At 38.0% G+C, this 19,406-nt stretch overlaps 1 protein-coding gene across 1 annotated transcript in view; it reads right to left on the minus strand.

Moving 5' to 3' along the window:
• PPEF1 (protein phosphatase with EF-hand domain 1) overlaps positions 1-19,406 on the minus strand; it is a 111,560-nt gene that overhangs the window by 76,223 nt on the left and 15,931 nt on the right. Inside the window, exons 2-3 of the mRNA XM_060086560.1 lie at positions 18,184-18,311; positions 9,542-9,602 (exon numbers count right to left, since the gene is read on the minus strand). Coding sequence (XP_059942543.1) covers positions 9,542-9,602; positions 18,184-18,311 — 189 coding nt within the window. The remainder of the gene's footprint in view (positions 1-9,541; positions 9,603-18,183; positions 18,312-19,406) is intronic.

Below are 19,406 nucleotides of genomic sequence, written 5' to 3' on the forward strand. Positions count from 1 at the left end.
AAGCCCTGCCTGGTCTGGGAAGATCCCACATGCCACGGAGCAACTAAGACTGTGAGCCACAACTACTGAGCCCATGTGCCACAACTACTGAAACCCGCACCGCCTAGAGCCCGTGCTCCGCAACGAGAAAACACTGCAATGAGAAGACTGCACCCCACAACGAAGGGTAGCCCCTGCTCACCGCAACTAGAGAAAGCCCACATGCAGCAACTAAGACCCAATGCAACCAAAAATAAATAAATAAATGAATAAGAAGTTCTCTATAGGTTAGGAAGGTATGATGCTAGCAGATGTAGATAGAATACATTGTTTCTCATTATTCAGTTATGCTGAGAGATTACAATTAAAAATTAAACTTGAAATTTTTTTCTAAAGTCATAATATTTGGTAATTTAAAAATGTTTTCTAAATTACTGTGTACTCCAATATTTCTTGGTGTTAATTGATGATGTTTTATAAGAAGTTAAATTTAGGAGTAATAATGTCTGTCTTCAATGTGGTCCAGCAGTGGTTATTTTTCTCATTTGGATTTGGATTGTGATTTGAGAAAACTTAATTATTTCATTTTATGTTTGAAAACTAGAAATGCAGAGCATCTTGGTAAATTTTATCTCAGGTTCATTTTGTAGGCAAAAAAGCCAAAATATTCTACTTGACTATCTTAATGATCATTTCTACTTGGTAGTCTTTCTTAGAATAGCATCTTACTCAAAAAAAAAAAACCTTTCTTCTTCCCAGCTTTACTTACTGAAAAATCAGGCTCCTCTTGGGAAAACAACAACAACAACCAACCAAACAAAACCAAAAACAACCTCAGCAGTTTCACTATATCATCTTTTTTTTGGTTAACATCTTTATTGGAGTATAATTGCTTTACAATGGTGTGTTAGTTTCTGCTTTATAACGAAGTGAATCAGCTATACATATACATATGTCCCCACATCCCCTCCCTCTTGCATCTCCCTCCCACCCTCCCTATCCCACCCCTCTAGGTGGTCACAAAGCACCGAGCTGATCTCCCTGTGCTATGCGGCTGCTTCCCACTAGCTATCTATTTTACGTTTGGTAGTGTATATATATGTCCATGCCACTCTCTCGCTTTGTCACAGCTTACCCTTCCCCCTCCCCATATCCTCAAGTCCATTCTCTAGTAGGTCTGCATCTTTATTCCCGCACTATATCATCTTATAACTACCTTACTGAGAAATCCCAACTGGTGAGGTATAAACAAGAACTGATTTTCTTTTCCCGATCATTGCCTTCACCAATGTTCTGTCAACTTTCCCTTTCTCAACAGCTAACTGACACATCAAGTCAATTCCACCAGTTCTGGTTATTAAAACTCAGTCTTGTTATTTAAGACCATAATAAAAATATTGCTTTTCTTCTTAAAAAAAAAAAAAGTTCAGTCTGGCCCTTCCTTTCATACATTTGATGGCCCTCATTTCTTGTAAGTTCAGTGATAAATATTTATTTATTTATTTATTTTAACATTTTTTTTTAATTAGTTTCTGCTTTATAACAAAGTGAATCAGTCATACATATACATCTGTTCCCACATCCCTTCCCTCATGCATCTCCCTCCCTCCCACCCTCCCTATCCCACCCCTCCAGGCGGTCACAAAGCACCGAGCTGATCTCTCTGTGCTCTGCAGCTGCTTCCCACTATCTATCTACCTTACGTTTGGTAGTGTATATATGTCCATGCCTCTCTTTCGCTTTGTCACAGCTTACCCTTCCCCCTCCCCATATCCTCAAGTCCATTCTCAAGTAGGTCTGTGTCTTTATTCCTGTCTTACCCCTATGATCTTCATGACATTTTTTTTTAATTCCATATATATGTGTTAGCATACGGTATTTGTTTTTCTCTTTCTGACTTACTTCACTCTGTATGACAGACTCTAGGTCCATCCACCTCATTACAAATAGCTCAGTTTCGTTTCTTTTTATGGCTGAGTAATATTCCGTTGTATATATGTGCCACATCTTCTTTATCCATTCATCCGATGATGGACACTTAGGTTGTTTCTAGCTCCGGGCTATTGTGAATAGAGCTGCAATGAACATTTTGGTACATGTCTCTTTTTGAATTATGGTTTTCTCAGGGTATATGCCTAGTAGTGGGATTGCTGGGTCATATGGTAGTTCTATTTTTAGTTTTTTCAGGAACCTCCATACTGTTCTCCATAGTGGCTGTACCAATTCACATTCCCACCAGCCGTGCAAGTGTTCCCTTTTCTCCACACCCTCTCCAGCATTTATTGTTTCTAGATTTCTTGATGATGGCCATTCTGACTGGTGTGAGATGATATCTCATTGTAGTTTTGACTTGCATTTCTCTAATGATTAATGATGTTGAGCATTCTTTCATGTGTTTGTTGGCAGTCTGTATATCTTCTTTGGAGAAATGCCTATTTAAGTCTTCTGCCCATTTTTGGATTGGGTTGTTTGTTTTTTTGCTATTGAGCTGCATGAGCTGTTTATAAATTTTGGAGATTAATCCTTTGTCAGTTGCTTCATTTGCAAATATTTTCTCCCATTCTGAGGGCTGTCTTTTGGTCTTGTTTATGGTTTCCTTTGCTGTGCAAAAGCTTTGAAGTTTCATTAGGTCCCATTTGTTTATCTTTGTTTTTGTTTCCATTTCTCTAGGAGGTGGGTCCAAAAGGATCTTGCTGTGATTTATGTCATAGAGTGTTCTGCCTATGTTTTCCTCTAAGAGTTTGATAGTTTCTGGCCTTACATTAAGTTCAGTGATAAATATATGAAAAAGCACCATTTCCCTAAACCAATTTTTTTTTCTTTTTTTCTTTTTTTTTTTGGTCTTGCCGTGCAGCTTGCAGGATCTTAATTCCCCAACCAGGGATTGAACCTGGGCCCCCTGCAGTGGAAGCACAGAGTATTAACCACTGGGCCACCAGGGAATTCCCTAAACCAATTCTTTTTTTTTTTTAATTTAGTTTTGCCTGCATTGGGTCTTCGTTGCTGTGCGTAGGCTTTCTCTAGTTGCGGCAAGCAGGGGCTACTCTTTGTTGCGGTGCGCCGGCTTCTCATTGCTGCGGAGCATGGGCTCTAGGCGCCTGGGCTTCAGTAGTTGTGGCACGTGGGCTCAGTAGTTGTGGCTTGTGGGCTCTAGAGCGCAGGCTCAGTCGTTGTGGTGCACGGGCTTAGATGCTCCGCGGCATGTGGGATCTTCCCGGACCAGGACTCAAACCTGTGTCCCCTGCATTGACAGGCGGATTATTAACCACTGCGCCACCAGGCAAGTCCCCTAAACCATTCTTAATCAAAACTACTCAATATGAAATATCAATAAACATCAAATCATAATCCTTCTGCTGGTTTTTATCCACATAAAAAAAGAATAACATAGATTTTCTTCCTAACGTGGGTAGCTAATGTGCATCTTATGTGAAAACAATCAAAAGTGTTAACATTTCAAACGCAAGTACTGTCCTTGTGGGCTGTAACTATTATAACTAATAATAATAATTTAATGAATGCCAGCTATAAGAATATTTGTGCAACATGTGATTAGAATTAATCCATACCTATTTGGTTTACAATTCTGTCAACATGAATCTATAGTAATTAAATATAATAAAATCTTGACTTATAATTGAATAATGCCTTAACAAGTTGTTCTAAAGAAAATACTTCAAAAATACCCCCTACACACAATCTTTTCTTTTGCCCAGTACAGACTCAAAACCTGGACTAGGAAAAATCTAAAGCCCATAATTTTTAAAAAAACAACAATTTCTGCCTCTACCACCTGCATGTCACTTTGAATACAAGCTCCAGATGTTGCTGGAAAAAGAAAAGCACAAATTGAACTATGTTTATAGTTATTTCATTTCTCAATTATGAATCTGGATTAAAATCATGAGTGTCCATACAATAAGTTCAATAGATGCCAAAATGACATTTTGTAAAATTCAACACCTGTTCTTGATTTTTTTAAAAACTTAGAAAACTAGGAATGGAAGGATACCTCCTTAACGTATTTTTAAAAATTTAAATCAATGGTAGTGGTTTTTCCATTAAATCATTAACAAAACGAGGATGCCCACTTTCACTGTTTCATTTTAACACTGTTCTGCTATCTCCAGCAAATATAATAAAACATGAAGCCAAAATAAGAGCAGTGACTCTTGGATAGAAAGATATAAAAATAAAGTTACTTGTGACCAGTGTGATTAAATATCTACACTCAAGGAAATCAACTGAAAAACTCCCGGAATTAATAAGAGATTTAAAATAATACAGCGGTTAATCTCACTGGTTTGAATCACAGCTTCACCACTGATAAGATGAATAACCTTGGGAGGTTATCTTATAAGCCCCAGTATTCTCATCCACAGAAGGGGGATGAGAATACTAATTCCACTGGTTTGTCATGAAAACTAAATGAAATGATATACTTAAAGCACTTAAAAGACATGGTACATGGCATTTAATAAATATGAGTAGTAATAATAATTATTATTATTATTTAATGTTACTGTTCAGTAGTATCACAATACAAAATAAACAGACATAAACCAAACGCTTTACTAAATACTACCAATAATCATTAGGGAGATATAGTGGGGGAAATATCTTATTCACCATAGCAACAAAAAATATAAAATACCTGGCTTGATAGGACATTTTGAGTTATCTGGGAAGCAGAAAGAAAAGTCAAAACAACACTTCCACTCACTCCATCCCACTCCCCACTTCCACCAGACTCTGTTTAAACCTGTTGCTATGTATATAGCAGCTTTGGCTTTCTACCTGTGGGAGGAGGCTGATGTGAAAAATCAGACTGGGGAATGGATGTGCAGCGTCTCCCCATCAAGTCCTATGAATTGACTTTGAGCAAGCAGTAGGACATGTAGGTCACCTCTAACCTTTGGAACACCCAGAATGTCTCAGCATACTCTGTGCCTCAGAGTTAAAACCATTAAACTGGCCCTGGTATCTGGAAATGTTAAGTGACCTTCCGGTCCCTAAATATACCCTGCTTAGGGGTCATAGCACTTCTGCCAAACAGGCCTAGGTGGAGGCTGTCTTGAACTTTCCCACCAAAAAGGGTCATCAGAAAGCAATCTACAGTAATGTACAGTATGGTGACTCTAGTCAATAATACTCTATTGTATATTGAAAGATGCTAAGAGAGTACATTTTAAAAGCTCTCACCACACACACACAAAATCGTAACTATGTGAATTGATGCATGTGTTAACTAACATTGTGGTAATCATTTTGCAATATATGCATATAAGAAATCATACTGTACACCTTAAACTTATATAATGTTATATGTTAATTATATTTTAATAAAGCTGGAAAAAATTTTGAAAGTGAAATCAACATACAGCAATAATCTGTAAATCTCTTTTTCTGATACATATAATAACTAAATCAGTATGATTCTAGGACTCTATAATAGACAGATGTATAAGATAACAGACAGCCCGGAAATATGCCCTATTACACACTTTTAAATGAATATATTATGAAGGAGGCACTACAGAACATGGTGAAAAGATACATTATGAAATAAATGTCATGGGGAAAATTTGGTTAACTACTTGGACATTTTCTTCGTAGGTATGTTTTTTAATTATTCTCAACCACTAGGCATCAAAATTTCCTTTTTTAGTTTAATATTAAAAATTCAAAATTTATGAAATGTTAAAACTTTAAAAAGTCAAATCATAAAAAATCTAGAAAAACAGCCATAGTAATCCACATTTTAAATATTTCAGGGCCTTCTAAGTTTAAAAGCCAAGGATTCACAAAGAAAAAGATATTTAGACTTGAAAAGAAAGATATTTTAAATAAGTAATGGATGAAAATTTCCTAAACCTGACAAAAATATCAACTTAGATATAACAGAAGCTCAGCAAACCCCACACAAGATAAATAAAAATGAAACCTCATCAAGGCATATTATGATTAAATGCTATTTTCCAATGTCACTTAGGTTATTTTGTTTTTTCCCCACCTCCTTTGTGTGATGGTTATTCATTTGTAATACAATTAAGTTCATTTGTCGCAGTGTGTATCCTACTTGGGAATCACATTCTCTCTCTCTTCCTGTTTTTAATTAATTAATTTTTTTTTTTTAGGGATGTGAAACATTATCATGGTTCTAAGAGTCAGAACTACAAAAAGTTATTCTCAGAGATGTGTCACTTTCCCCTCATCCCTCCTACCCAAACCTCATTCTCCCCATTCTTTCTGCCCTGCTCCCACCCATCCCTCCATTTCCTGTAGGTAAATAATGCCATTAGTTTCTGATTTACCCTGTAGGTTTCTCCTGTATTTATTTTTGCACAAATGAGCACACATAGACACACACATATGTGCGCACACTCATATCAGGCAAGGGTTTCTTAAGCAGGATACAGAAAGCACTAACCATAAAAGAAAAAAATTGTACTACATTAAAATCAAGAATGTCTGCTCATCAAAAGACATCATTTAAAGATTAAAGACTAGGGGGATGGATAAAAGCCAAAGACTAAGAACAGATATTTGCAATAAAGTTATCTAACAAAGATTCACATTCTCATATTTAGAATACCTACAGAACTCTTACAAATTGGTAAGAAAAAGGCAGATACCCAATAGAAAAATGGGCAAAAGACCTGAATAGGCACTTTGCTATATGGGATGTCCACGTGACTGCTAAACATTCAAACAGGTGAGCAACTTCTCTGCTCACCAGGGGAATGCAAATTAAAGCAGAAATGTGATACTACTACATACCCACCAGAATGGCTAAAATGAAAAGGACTGATAATTTCAAGTGTTGACAAAGATACTGAACAACTGGAACTCTCATACACTGTTGGCAGTATAACTTGGTACAACAATTTTGTAAAACTGTTTATCAGTACCTAATAAAGCTGACCATATGCATGCCCTATAACTCCAAACTTCCTTTCCTGGCTTGTGGTACATCTTTATAATAATGGTCCCCAACGAATCACGTCTCCTTGTATTCATATCCCTTTACAAGATAATGCTGCTGCTACTGCTCCCTGCAAGAGATGGATCTTTGCTAACCCCTTTGAATCTGCACCTAGCCTTGTGACTTGCTTTGACCAGTAGGATATGGCAGAACTGATTTTGTGTGAGTTCCAGAGCAGAGGCCTAAAGAGGCCTTGTGGCTTCTGCCTTTGCCCTCTTGGGATCTAGCTGCCATGTAAAGAAGTCCAAGATATCCTGTTGGACAGAGAGGCTGCATGAGGAGAACTGAGGTATCCAAGTTCATAGCCCACACCAAAGTCGCAAACATGTGAGAAAACCATTTGGACCTCCCTCTCCAGCCCAGCTAAGTTGAGTGAGCCCAACTGACAGCACGTGCAACAAAGACAAGCCAGCCCCACTGAGCCCTTCAAATGCCTGACCCACAGAATCACAAGCAATAAAATGGTTGTTGTTTTAAAGCACTAAATTTTGGGGTGGTTTATTATACAGCAATAGATAACTGAAAATGAGTATATAGCAAAAGAAAAGAATACATATGCTCACTAAAAAGGACAAGTACAAGAATGTGCATAGTAGAACCATTTAAATTACCAAAACTGAAAACAACTCAAATGTCCATAAACAATAGAATGGATAAATTTTGGTATATTCATAAAATTAAATATTATTCAGCAATAAGAATGACCAAATGGATGACTCACAAATATAATGTTGAGTAAAAGAAGCAAAACTGTATGCTTTCACTTATATAGAGAAGTTCAAAAACAAGCAAAACTAATCTAGGAGGTAGAAGGCAGGAAAGTAGTGACGAGGGTGCAGGGATTGGGTAGTGAGTGGCGGAGAACAGGAGGGGGCTTCTGTGGCTATGATAATGTTTTATTTCTTGTTCTGGGTGCATGTTACAAGGCTGAGTTTACTCTGAGAAAATTTATTAAGTCATATACTTATCATTTGTGTACTTTCCTGTAATTTGTATACTTTTCTTCCAGAAAAGTTTACATAAGAAGGTTGTCCCCTTCTCTGATAAAATTTTTAAAATATTTTAAAATCACTTGCATAATTTTTTAAGCAGATTTTTAAAAATATAGAGCCTGGGGCCTCCCTGGTGGCGCAGTGGTTGAGAGTCCGCCTGCCGATGCAGGGGATACGGGTTCGTGCCCCGGTCTGGGAGGATCCCATATGCCGCGGAGCGTCTGGGCCCGTGAGCCATGGCCGCTGGGCCTGCGCGTCCGGAGCCTGTGCTCCGCAACGGGAGAGGCCACAACAGTGAGAGGCCCACATAACGCAAAAAGGAAAAAAAATATATATATATAGAGAGAGAGCCTGAGTAAATATCTTTGGGCTGGAACCCAGCCATCTGTGGCTATGAAAATCCATAAGTGATTCTGATGCATAGCTCAGATTAAAATATTAGGTCATTAGCAGAAAGAGGGTTGTTTCATTTCATTATTATTATATTTCCTCCCAGAAATATTTTTGCCAAAGAACATGAAGCACAAACAACTGTCTTCAAATTGTAATTAGCTAAAAGAAAAAAAATGGCAAAATACCTACTTCCCACCCACTCCCCCACTCCTCAGGTTTGGCTATTCCACCATTCAGAAACCTTCTACAGATCATTAAATGCTTTAATTAGTTTCACACATATGTACTTAGCTCAGAGCATACCATTAAAACACCCTTCTTTCACCACTTGGAAGGGTGCTCACTAGATTAAAAGATGCTTTAGATGCCATACACATTTTTAACTAGAGCAAAAATGGTTGGTCCAAATTAAAGAAAAATGAGCTTCTAAGTCAAGTGCCTACCTTGAAGATAACAACAGGCAGATCTTAATTTGCAGAGAAATACATGACTTGTGAATAACTATAATTTTTTTTTTTTTGGCCGTGCCGTGTGGCACGTGAGATCTTAGTTCCCTGACCAGGGACTGAATCCATACCCCCTGCAGTGGAAGCACTGAGTCCTAACCACTGGACCACCAGGGAAGTCCCTCAATAACTATAATTTTAAAATCATTTTGAAACCTACATTGTCTATATCTGAAATGATTTATTTAGTCATTTCAGAATGACTAAATAAATGATAGATAAATAGACAGCCTGACAGACAGCTAGCTAGCTATGGAGAAAACAGAGACATGATGGTGCCAACTGTGTTTAATCCCCCACCCAGATGTGTTTCATGAAATAGTCAAGATATTTTGATCTCTCAGCACAGAAGTTCTGTAGATTAAAAATAAGATCCTCTTTACTAAGCTACTATTGTACATCAGTAGGTTGTGGGTTCAGAGAAGGTATTCAACATACTAATGTAAAATGAAATCTAATTCAGTTTTCTGAAAATGAAAAGATTAAATGGTCAATTTAGTTGACAGCAATCAAGGATGGAAAAAGCCAGTTAAACTGATTTCACCAGTTGCTTGGTGTCACACAGACAAGACAGATGGGCATCTTTTTAATTTCTTAGTGTTCTCCCATCTTCAGAGTTTACATTCCTTGATGAGACAATTCAATATTTAATGACTGCTTTTCAAAAGACTAAACTTTTTACTTACCTGGATCTTTCTCAAGTACACGTGTATAGTTTTCCAACATGAAGGAGAAGAAGTTGGATAGCTGGACAAAATAAAAATACATTGATCAATTAATGAATCCCACACAGGTACTGTTGGTGTTCCATGCAAGTCCCCTTTACTCCTCTGAAGTTCTCATCTCCCAGCTGCCGTAGATGCTAATGGGTATCGCTTCTACCTGCCCTCCTCCTCCCCAGGATTGCCCTTGGCAGATGGGCAGCACCTCCCCCAGAGTTGCTTAGGATATCAGATATCCCTCCCTCCTGGGGGGATGCCCATAGAAGAAGACTAACTGAAGCAAGAGTATCACGGCCCAGACCCCCACCTCTCTTGCCACTGGGTGGAACAAACTGACGCATTTCACACTTCAGAGCTCCCAATGGGATCAGGCTGAGGTCAGACTTCTCCAGAAACCATATTTTTGCCTAGCTTCTTCCCTGTCCTATCTTGTTTTCCTCACTCCCTTATAGGTTTTTCCTGAGAATACTCTCTCAGGAAGTCACTTGTACCAGAAGCCCCTATCTCAGACTCTGCTTCTAGGAAACCCACTTAAGACAGCTGCTAGATTTTTTTCATTATGATCTCTTCTATTCCTTTCGGTGGTGAGAATAAGGGATATTCTTAAATGCCAAATATATTTGGTAAATGAAGGAAGGAGGGAGGGAGGAAGGGAAAGATGGAAATCTACCAGCATTCCAACCATCACCTAGATACTGCCTCTATGCCTACCAATTATCTGCAAAGACCTGCATGTATACAGCACAAATAACTTCCAAGCCCTGTCTCCCATGAAGAGTGAACACTAAGGAACCTTATCAATCTAGGAGTAGATCTGGCAGTTGAGGGAAGGAAGACCTTCCATACAAATATCAAAATGTATGATTTTAACGCTGTTGATGGATTTGTCAACTAAGAATCAACAGAAATCACAATGAGATACCACTTCACGCACACTAGGATGACTATCATCAAAAAAGACAAATAATAACAAATGTTGGCAAAGATGTGGCAAAATTAAAACCCTCATACACTGCTGGTGGGAATGCAAAATGGTACAGCTGCTTTGTAAAACAGTTTAGCAATTACTCAAAAAGTTAAACACAGACTTACTCGATGACCCAAAAATTCCACTCCTAGGTATATACCCAAGAGAACTGAACAAATATGTTCACAGAAAAACTTGCACACAAATATTCATAGTAGCATTATTCATAACAGCCAAAAAAGTGGAAGCAACCCAAATGAGTTATCCACTGAGGAAAGGATAAACAAAATGTGCTATATCTATACAACAGAATAATATTCAGCAATAAAGAGGAATGAACTATTGATACATGCTACAACATGGATGAACCTTGAAGACATTATGCTAAATGAAAGAAGCCAGTCACAAAGGATCGCATATTGTATGATTCCATTTATTTGAAATGGCCTGAATAGTCAAATCCATAAAGACAAAAGCAGATTAGTAGTTGCCAGGGGCTGGGCAGAGGGTGGGAATGGGGAGTGAGTGCTAATCAGTATAGAGGTGGTTTTTTTTTTTTCCTTTGGTTGGGGGGTGATGAAAATGTTCTAAAATATATTGTGGTGATGATTGCACAACTTTGTGAATAAACTAAAGACCATTGAATTTTCTACTTTATTATTATTTTTTTTATTTTTTAATTTTATTTTTCTTTATACAGCAGGTTCTTATTAGTCATCAATTTTATTCACATCAGTGTATACATGTCAATCCCAATCGCCCAATTCATCCCACCACCACCTCCACCCCACCACGGCCTTCCCCGCTTGGTGTCCATACGTTTGTTCTCTACATCTGTGTCTCAATTTCTTCCCTGCAAAATGGTTCATCTGTACCATTTTTCTAGGTTCCACATATATACATCAATATACGATATTTGTTTTTCTCTTTCTCACTTACTTTACTCTGTATGACAGTCTCTAGATCCATCCACGTCTCTACAAATGACCCAATTTCGTTCCTTTTTATGGCTGAGTAATATTCCATCGTATATATGTACCACATCTTCTTTATCCATTCATCTGTCGATGGGCATTTAGGTTGCTTCCATGACCTGGCTGTTGTAAATAGTGCTGCAATGAACATTGGGGTGCATGTGTCTTTTTGAATTGTGATTTTCTCTGGGTATATGCCCAGTAGTGGGATTGCTGGATCATATGGTAATTCTATTTTTACTTTTTTAAGGAACCTCCATAATGTTCCCCATAGTGGCTACATAGGTTGACAATGCCACCAACAGCGCAAGAAGGTTCCCTTTTCTCCACACCCTCTCCAGCATTTGTTGTTTGTAGATTTTCTGATGATGCCCATTCTAACTGGTGTGATGTGATACCTCATTGTAGTTTTGATTTGCATTTCTCTAATAATTAGTGATGTTGAGCAGCTTTTCATGTGCTTCTTGGCCATCTGTATATCTTCTTTACAGAAATGTCTATTTAGGTCTTCTGCCCATTTTTGGATTGGATTGTTTCTTTTTTTAATATTGAGCTGTATGAGCTGTTTATATATTTTGGAGATTAATCCTTTGTCCATTGATTCATTTGCAAATATTTTCTCCAATTCTGAGGGTTGTCTTTTCGTCTTGTTTATGGTTTCCTTTGCTGTGCAAAAGCTTTGAAGTTTCATTAGGTCCCATTTGTTTATTTTTGTTTTTATTTCCATTACTCTAGGAGGTGGATCAAAAAAGATCTTGCTGTGATTTATGTCAAAGAGTGCTCTTCCTATGTTTTCCTCTAAGAGTTTTATAGCGTCCGGTCTTACACTTAGGTCTCAAATCCATTTTGAGTTTATTTTTGTGTATGGTGTTAGCAAGTGTTCTAATTTCATTCTTTTACATGTAGCCGTCCAGTTTTCCCAGCACCACTTATTGAAGAGACTGTCTTTTCTCCATTGTATATCCTTGCCTCCTTTGTCATAGATTAGTTGACCATAGGTGCGTGGGTTTACCTCTGGGCTTTCTATCTTGTTCCATTGATCTATGTTTCTGTTTTTGTGCCAGTACCATATTGTCTTCATTACTGTAGCTTTGTAGTATAGTCTGAAGTCAGGGAGTCTGATTCCTCCAGCTCCGTTTTTCTCCCTCAAGACTGCTTTGGCTCTTCGGGGTCTTTTGTGACTCCATACAAATTTTAAGATTTTTTGTTCTAGTTCCATAAAAAATGCCATTGGTAATTTGATAGGGATTGCATTGAATCTGTAGGTTGCTTTGGGTAGTATAGTCATTTTCACAATATTGATTCTTCCAATCCAAGAACATGGTATATCTCTCCATCTGTTGGTATCATCTTTAATTTCTTTCATTAGTGTCTTATAGTTTTCTGCATACAGGTCTTTTGTCTCCCTAGGAAAGTTTATTCCTAGGTATTTTATTCTTTTTGTTGCAATGGTAAATGGGAGTGTTTCCTTAATTTCCCATTCAGATTTTTCATCATTAGTGTATAGGAATGCAAGAGATTTCTGTGCATTAATTTTGTATCCTGCAACTTTACCAAATCCATTGATTAGCTCTAGTAGTTTTCTGGTGGCATCTTTAGGATTCTCTATGTATAGTATCATGTCATCTGCAGTGACAGTTTTACTTCTTTTCCAATTTGGATTCCTTTTATTTCTTTTTCTTCTCTGATTGCCGTGGCTAGGACTTCCAAAACTATGTTGAATAATAGCGGTGAGAGTGGACATCCTTGTCTTGTTCCTGATCTTAGAGGAAATGCTTTCAGTCTTTAACCAGTGAGAATGATGTTTGCTGCAGGCTTGTCATATATGGCCTTTATTATGTTGAGGTAAGTTCCCTCTATGCCCACTTTCTGGAGAGTTTTTATCATAAATGGGTGTTGAATTTTGTCAAAAGCTTTTTCTGCATTTATTGAGACAGTCATATGGTTTTTAATCTTCAGTTTGTTAATATGGTGTATCACATTGATTGACTTGTGTATATTGAAGAATCCTTGCATCCCTGGGATAAATCCCACTTGATCATGGTGTATGATCCTTTTAATGTGTTGTTGGATTCTGTTTGCTAGTATTTTGTTGAGGATTTTTGCATCTATATTCATCAGTGATATTGGTCTGTAATTTTCTTTTTTTGTAGTATCTTTGTCTGGTTTTGGTATCAGGGTGATGGTGGCCTCATAGAATGAGTTTGGGAGTGTTCCTTCCTCTGCAATTTTTTGGAAGAGTTTGAGAAGGATGGTGTTAGCTCTTCTCTAAATGTTTGATAGCATTCACCTGTGAAGCCATCTGGTCCTGGACTTTTGTTTGTTGGAAGATTTTTAATCACAGTTTCAATTTCATTACTTGTGATTGGTCTGTGCCTATTTTCTGTTTCTTCCTGGTTCAGTCTTGGAAGGTTATACCTTTCTAAGAATTTGTCCATTTCTTCCAGGTTGTCCATTTCATTGGCATAGAGTTGCTTGTAGTAGTCTCTTAGGATTCTTTGTATTTCTGTGGTGTCTGTTGTAACTTCTCCTTTTTCATTTCTAATTTTATTGATTTGAGCCCTCTCCCTCTTTTTCTTGATGAGCCTTGCTAATAGTTTATCAATTTTGTTTATCTTCTCAAAGAACCAGTTTTAGTTTTATTGATCTTTGCTATTGTTTTCTTTGTTTCTATTTCATTTATTTCTGGTCTGATCTTTATGATTTCTTTCCTTCTGCTAACTTTGATTTTGCTTGTTCTTCTTTCTCTACTTCCTTTAGGTGTAAGGTTAGATTGTTTATTTGAGATTTTTCTTGTTTCTTGAGGTAGGCTTTTATGGCTATAAACTTCTCTCTTAGAACTGCTTTTGCTGCATCCCATAGGTTTTGGATTGTCCTGTTTTCATTGTCATTTGTCTCTAGGTATTTTTTTATTTCCTCTTTTATTTCTTCAGTGATCTCTTGGTTATTTAGTAATGTAGTGTTTAGTCTCCACGTGTTTGTGTTTTTTACGTTTTTCCCCTGTAATTCATTTCTAATGTCATAGCGTTGTGGTCAGAAAAGATGCTTGATATGATTTCAGTTTTCTTAAATTTACTGAGGCTTGATTTGTGACCCAAGATGTGATCTATCCTGGAGAATGTTCCGTGCGCACTTGAGAAGAACATGTAATCTGCTGTTTTTGGATGGAATGTCCTATAAATATCAATTAATCTATCTGGTCTATTGTTTCATTTAAAGCTTCTGTTTTCTTATTTATTTCCATTTTGGTCCATTGGTGTAAGTGAGGTGTTAAAGTCCCCCACTATTATTGTGTTACTGTCGATTTCCTCTTTTACAGCTGTTAGCAGTTACCTTATGTATTGAGGTGCTCCTATGTTGGGTGCATATATATTTATAATTGTTATATCTTCTTCTTGGATTGATCTCTTTGATCACTATGTAGTGTCCTTCCTTGTCTCTTGTAACATTCTTTATTTTAAAGTCTATTTTATCTGATATGAGTATTGCTACTCCAGCTTTCTTTTGATTTCCATTTGCATGGAATATCTTTTTCCATCCCCTCACTTTCAGTCTGTATGTGTCCCTACGTCTGAAGTGGGTCTCTTGTAGACAGCATATATATGGGTCTTGTTTTTGTATCCATTCAGCAAGCCTGTGTCCTTTGGTTGGAGCATTTAATCCACTCACGTTTAAGGTAATTATGGATAGGTATGTTCCTATACCATTGTCTTAATTGTTTTGGGTTTGTTTTTGTAGGTCCTTTTCTTCTCTTGTGTTTCCCACTTAGAGAAGTTCCTTTAGCATTTGTTATAGAGCTGGTTTGGTGGTGCTGAATTCTCTTAGCTTTTGCTTGTCTGTAAAGCTTTTGATTTCTCCATCAAATCTGAATGAGATCCTTACCTGGTAGAGTAATCTTGGTTGTAGGTTCTTCCTTTTCATCACGTTAAGTATATCATGCCACTCCCTTCTGGCTTGTAGAGTTTCTGCTGAGAGATCAGCTGTTAACCTTATGGGAGTTCCCTTGTATGTTATTTGTTGTTTTTCCCTTGTTGCTTTCAGTAATTTTTCTTTGTCTTTAATTTTTGCCAGTTTGATTACTATGTGTCTTGGCGTGTTTCTCCTTGGGTTTATCCTGTAGGGGTCTCTCTGCACTTACTGGACTTGGGTAGCTATTTCCTTTCCCATGTTAGGGAAGTTTTCCCCTATAATCTCTTCAATTATTTTCTCTGGTCCTTTCTCTCTCTCTTCTCCTTCTGGGACCCCTATAATGCGAATGTTGTTGCCTTTAATGTTGTCCCAGGGGTCTCTTAGGCAGTCTCCATTTCTTTTCATTCTTTTTTCTTTAGTCTGTTCCGCAGCAGTGAATTCCACCATTCTGTCTTCTAGGTCACTTATCCGTTCTTCTGCTTCAGTTATTCTGGTATTGATTCCTTCTAGTGTAGTTTTCATTTCAGTTATTATATTGTTCATCTCTGTTTGTTTGTTCTTTAATTCTTCTACGTCTTTGTTAAACATTTCTTGCATCTTCTCGATCTTTGCCTCCATTCTTTTTCCGAGGTCCTGGATCATCTTCACTATCATTATTCTGAATTCTTTGTCTGGAAGGTTGCCTATCTCCACTTCATTTAGTTGTTTTTCTGGGGTTTTATCTTGTTCCTTCATCTGGTATATAGCCCTCTGACTTTTCATCTTGTCTATCTTTCTGTGAATGTGGTTTTTGTTTCACAGGCTGCAGGATTGTAGTTCTTCTTGCTTTTGCTGTCTGCCCTCTGGTGGATGAGGCTATCTAAGAGGCTTGTGGAGGTTTCCTGATGGGAGGGACTGGTGGTGGGTAGAGCTGCCTGTTTGCTCTGGTGGGCAGAGCACAGTAAAACTTTAATCTGCTTGACTGCTGATGGATGGGGCTGGGTTCCCTCCCTGTTGATTGTTTGGCCTGAGGCAACCCAACACTGGAGCCTACCTGGGCTCTTTGGTGGGGCTAATGGCGGACTCTGGGAGGGCTCATGCCAAGGAGTACTTCCCAGAACTTCTGCTGCCAGTGTCCTTGTCCCCACGGCGAGCCACAACCACCCCCCGCCTCTGCAGGAGGCCCTCCAACACTAGCAGGTATGTCTGGTTCAGTCTCCCCTGGGGTCACTGCTCCTTCCCCTGGGTCCCACTGCACACACTACTTTGTGTGTGCCCTCCAAGAGTGGAGTCTCTGTTTCCCCCAGTCCTGTCAAAGTCCTGCAATCAAATCCCACTAGGCTTCAAAGTCTGATTCTCTAGGAATGCCTCCTCCCGTTGCCGGAACCCCAGGTTGGGAAGCCTGACGTGCGGCTCAGAACCTTCACTCGAGTGGGTGGACTTCTGTGGTATAAGTGTTCTCCAGTCTGTGAGTCACCCACCCAGCAGTTATGGGATTAGATTTTGCTGTGATTGCGCCCCTCCTACCATCTCATTGTGGCTTCTCCTTTGTCTTTGGATGTGGGGTATCTTTTTTGGTGAGTTCCAGTGTCTTCCTGTCAATGACTGTCCAGCAGCTACTTGTGATTCTGGTGTTCTCACAAGAGGGAGTGAGAGCATGTCCTTCTACTCCACCATCTTGGTTCAGGCTCGAATTTTCTACTTTAAATGGGTGAATTGTATCCCAATAAATTTGTTATTAAAGAAGACTCAATATTGAAAGAATGTACTAATACTGGAATGTCTGTGTACAAAGCATATCAATTTGAGAGCTCACCCTCCCTTTGTCTCCATCACTATATTCTACAGTACTTAAAAGGACAGTCAATGCTGTGAACTGCTAAAGGAATACCTGACTGAATCATTGTATATAATTTTTATAGCTACCAAGAATAAATTCAGCAATTTCTTTAATTCTTTTTGAAATTTTAATTATTTTAAATATTTATTATTTTTATTTATTATTTTTATTTTAATTATGTTTATTATGTGCTAAATTTATAAATATATGATTGTTGAAAACTACAAATGATACAGAATGAAAATGAGAAGTCCCCTTCTACCCACTTCCACCCACCAACCATGCTTCTCCCCAGAAATAACCACAGTAAATACTTTCTGTATATCTTTTTCCAGGCTTTTACAGTATGTTTCATTATCTTTCACATATATGGGATAAAACTCTTCATATTGTTCCACAAGTTGATTTTTTCATTAACAAATATGTTATACTAGATCTTTCCAAGATCTTTTTATTGGTAAAAGTACTTTTTTTCTATTAAAAAGCATTAAAGCTGGATTTACATACCGCTTTTGCAAGCTCGACAAAGTCCTTCCTCACCCATTTATATTTTCTTCTAGAATTTTCATATGTGTGCTCCCTGCTCCCAGGAGATTCTTCCATTTATTTAACTCCTTAAAGTAATTTTTTTACTTCATAAAGTAACAACTTTACTATTAGGGCACATACCAAAAAAACAGAATAAGACCATTTTTTACTAGGTAACTAGACATCTGGCAGCCCCCTTAAAAATATGAACTTCAAACCTGAAAAACACCATCCTCTTCCCAAATCATACTCTCTCAGTAGCTAGTTCCAAAACAATGTCACTATATCTTCTATAAAAGTCTTTCACCAAGGTTCCTCAGCTTAAAATGCACTCAAACTTTCATTCTTTCAATAAAAGGGGTAAAGGGAAGCATTTTACCAAAATAAGAGACAAGCTTGCAAAACAGACCTCCAATTGGCCTTGTTCATCAGCGTATTCGATGGACTGGAAGATGGTGAGGGCATGGCATTGTCTGGTCTTCAACTGAGCCCTATGACCTCGGTACCAGTTCTGGATGACCAATGTGGCTTTTAGCGCTGCACACCCACAGGATACGAAAGGGAAAGAAAAACAGTTACTCTGGAGCTATGGGGGGAAGGTAAGTGCTTCAGAAAAAATCAGTCCACGTGGATTCCTAGGTTCTAAGAACATAAAAACTACAGACAACAAGATGTTCCTTTATGTTTTTGTACAATGTCCTCAAGTCTCAAATACTCAGGAATAATGATGACCCAGTCATCAAGAGTGGCATTTTTTGGAGCCTGAATTTGAATCCCAACTCTGCTGACTACTGTCTATGTGATTTTGGGAAAGTTATTAGAACTCTCAAAGCTTCAGTTTCCTCGTCTGGCACTATTTGAAGTCTATGTACGCCCTATGAAGTAGCAATTCCATTCTTCATTATATACCCCGAAGCAATTCTCACACAGTCCATAAAGGAGACATACGGGGATACAATGCTTCTTTGTTGGCGGCCGTAGGGAGTTTGACACCAATGCAACCTGGCTGTCCACTGCTAGAAAGGAGAAGATGTGACTGTGGTGGGTGTACACCATGGAATATTATGCCACAACTGGAAGCGATATATAGCAACATGGATGGGTCTTCAAAATATAGTGCTTCAGTTAGAACAGTTATCAAAAAGTTAGAGACAGAATGGAATATAACATGATGCCATTTTATATAAATTTAAAATACACGCACACGAAACCACAATATACGTTTCGTAAGAATATACAGAAAGGAAAAGATACTAAAAATAAGAGATTGGTTATTTGTGGGGGGTGGGTGAATGAATGAGCATAGAGTATATGGTTAAAAGGGAGTAAACTAATGAACTAACTACCATAAGAAAGGGCCTTGCGCAGACCAATGATGACAATGTACAACATACTGAGAAGTATGATTCACTCCACCTTCTCCACCTGTGATTCAACTGAAAAAAGACAGATGGATAAATGAACACACCTCCCTCCTTCACAGAGTTACTATGAGGATGAAATGAGACACTACAGGTGAAGAGTTTAGTCCAGTGCCCAGTGTAAAGCATTTACTAAATAAATGGCAACTATAGTTACAAGTATTGTGTTGTTTCTGGATTATTCAGGCACACTGACTCTCTTCTGGGGCTG

Source organism: Mesoplodon densirostris, chromosome X (assembly GCF_025265405.1).
Source record: "Mesoplodon densirostris isolate mMesDen1 chromosome X, mMesDen1 primary haplotype, whole genome shotgun sequence".
Lineage (NCBI taxonomy): Eukaryota > Metazoa > Chordata > Mammalia > Artiodactyla > Ziphiidae > Mesoplodon > Mesoplodon densirostris.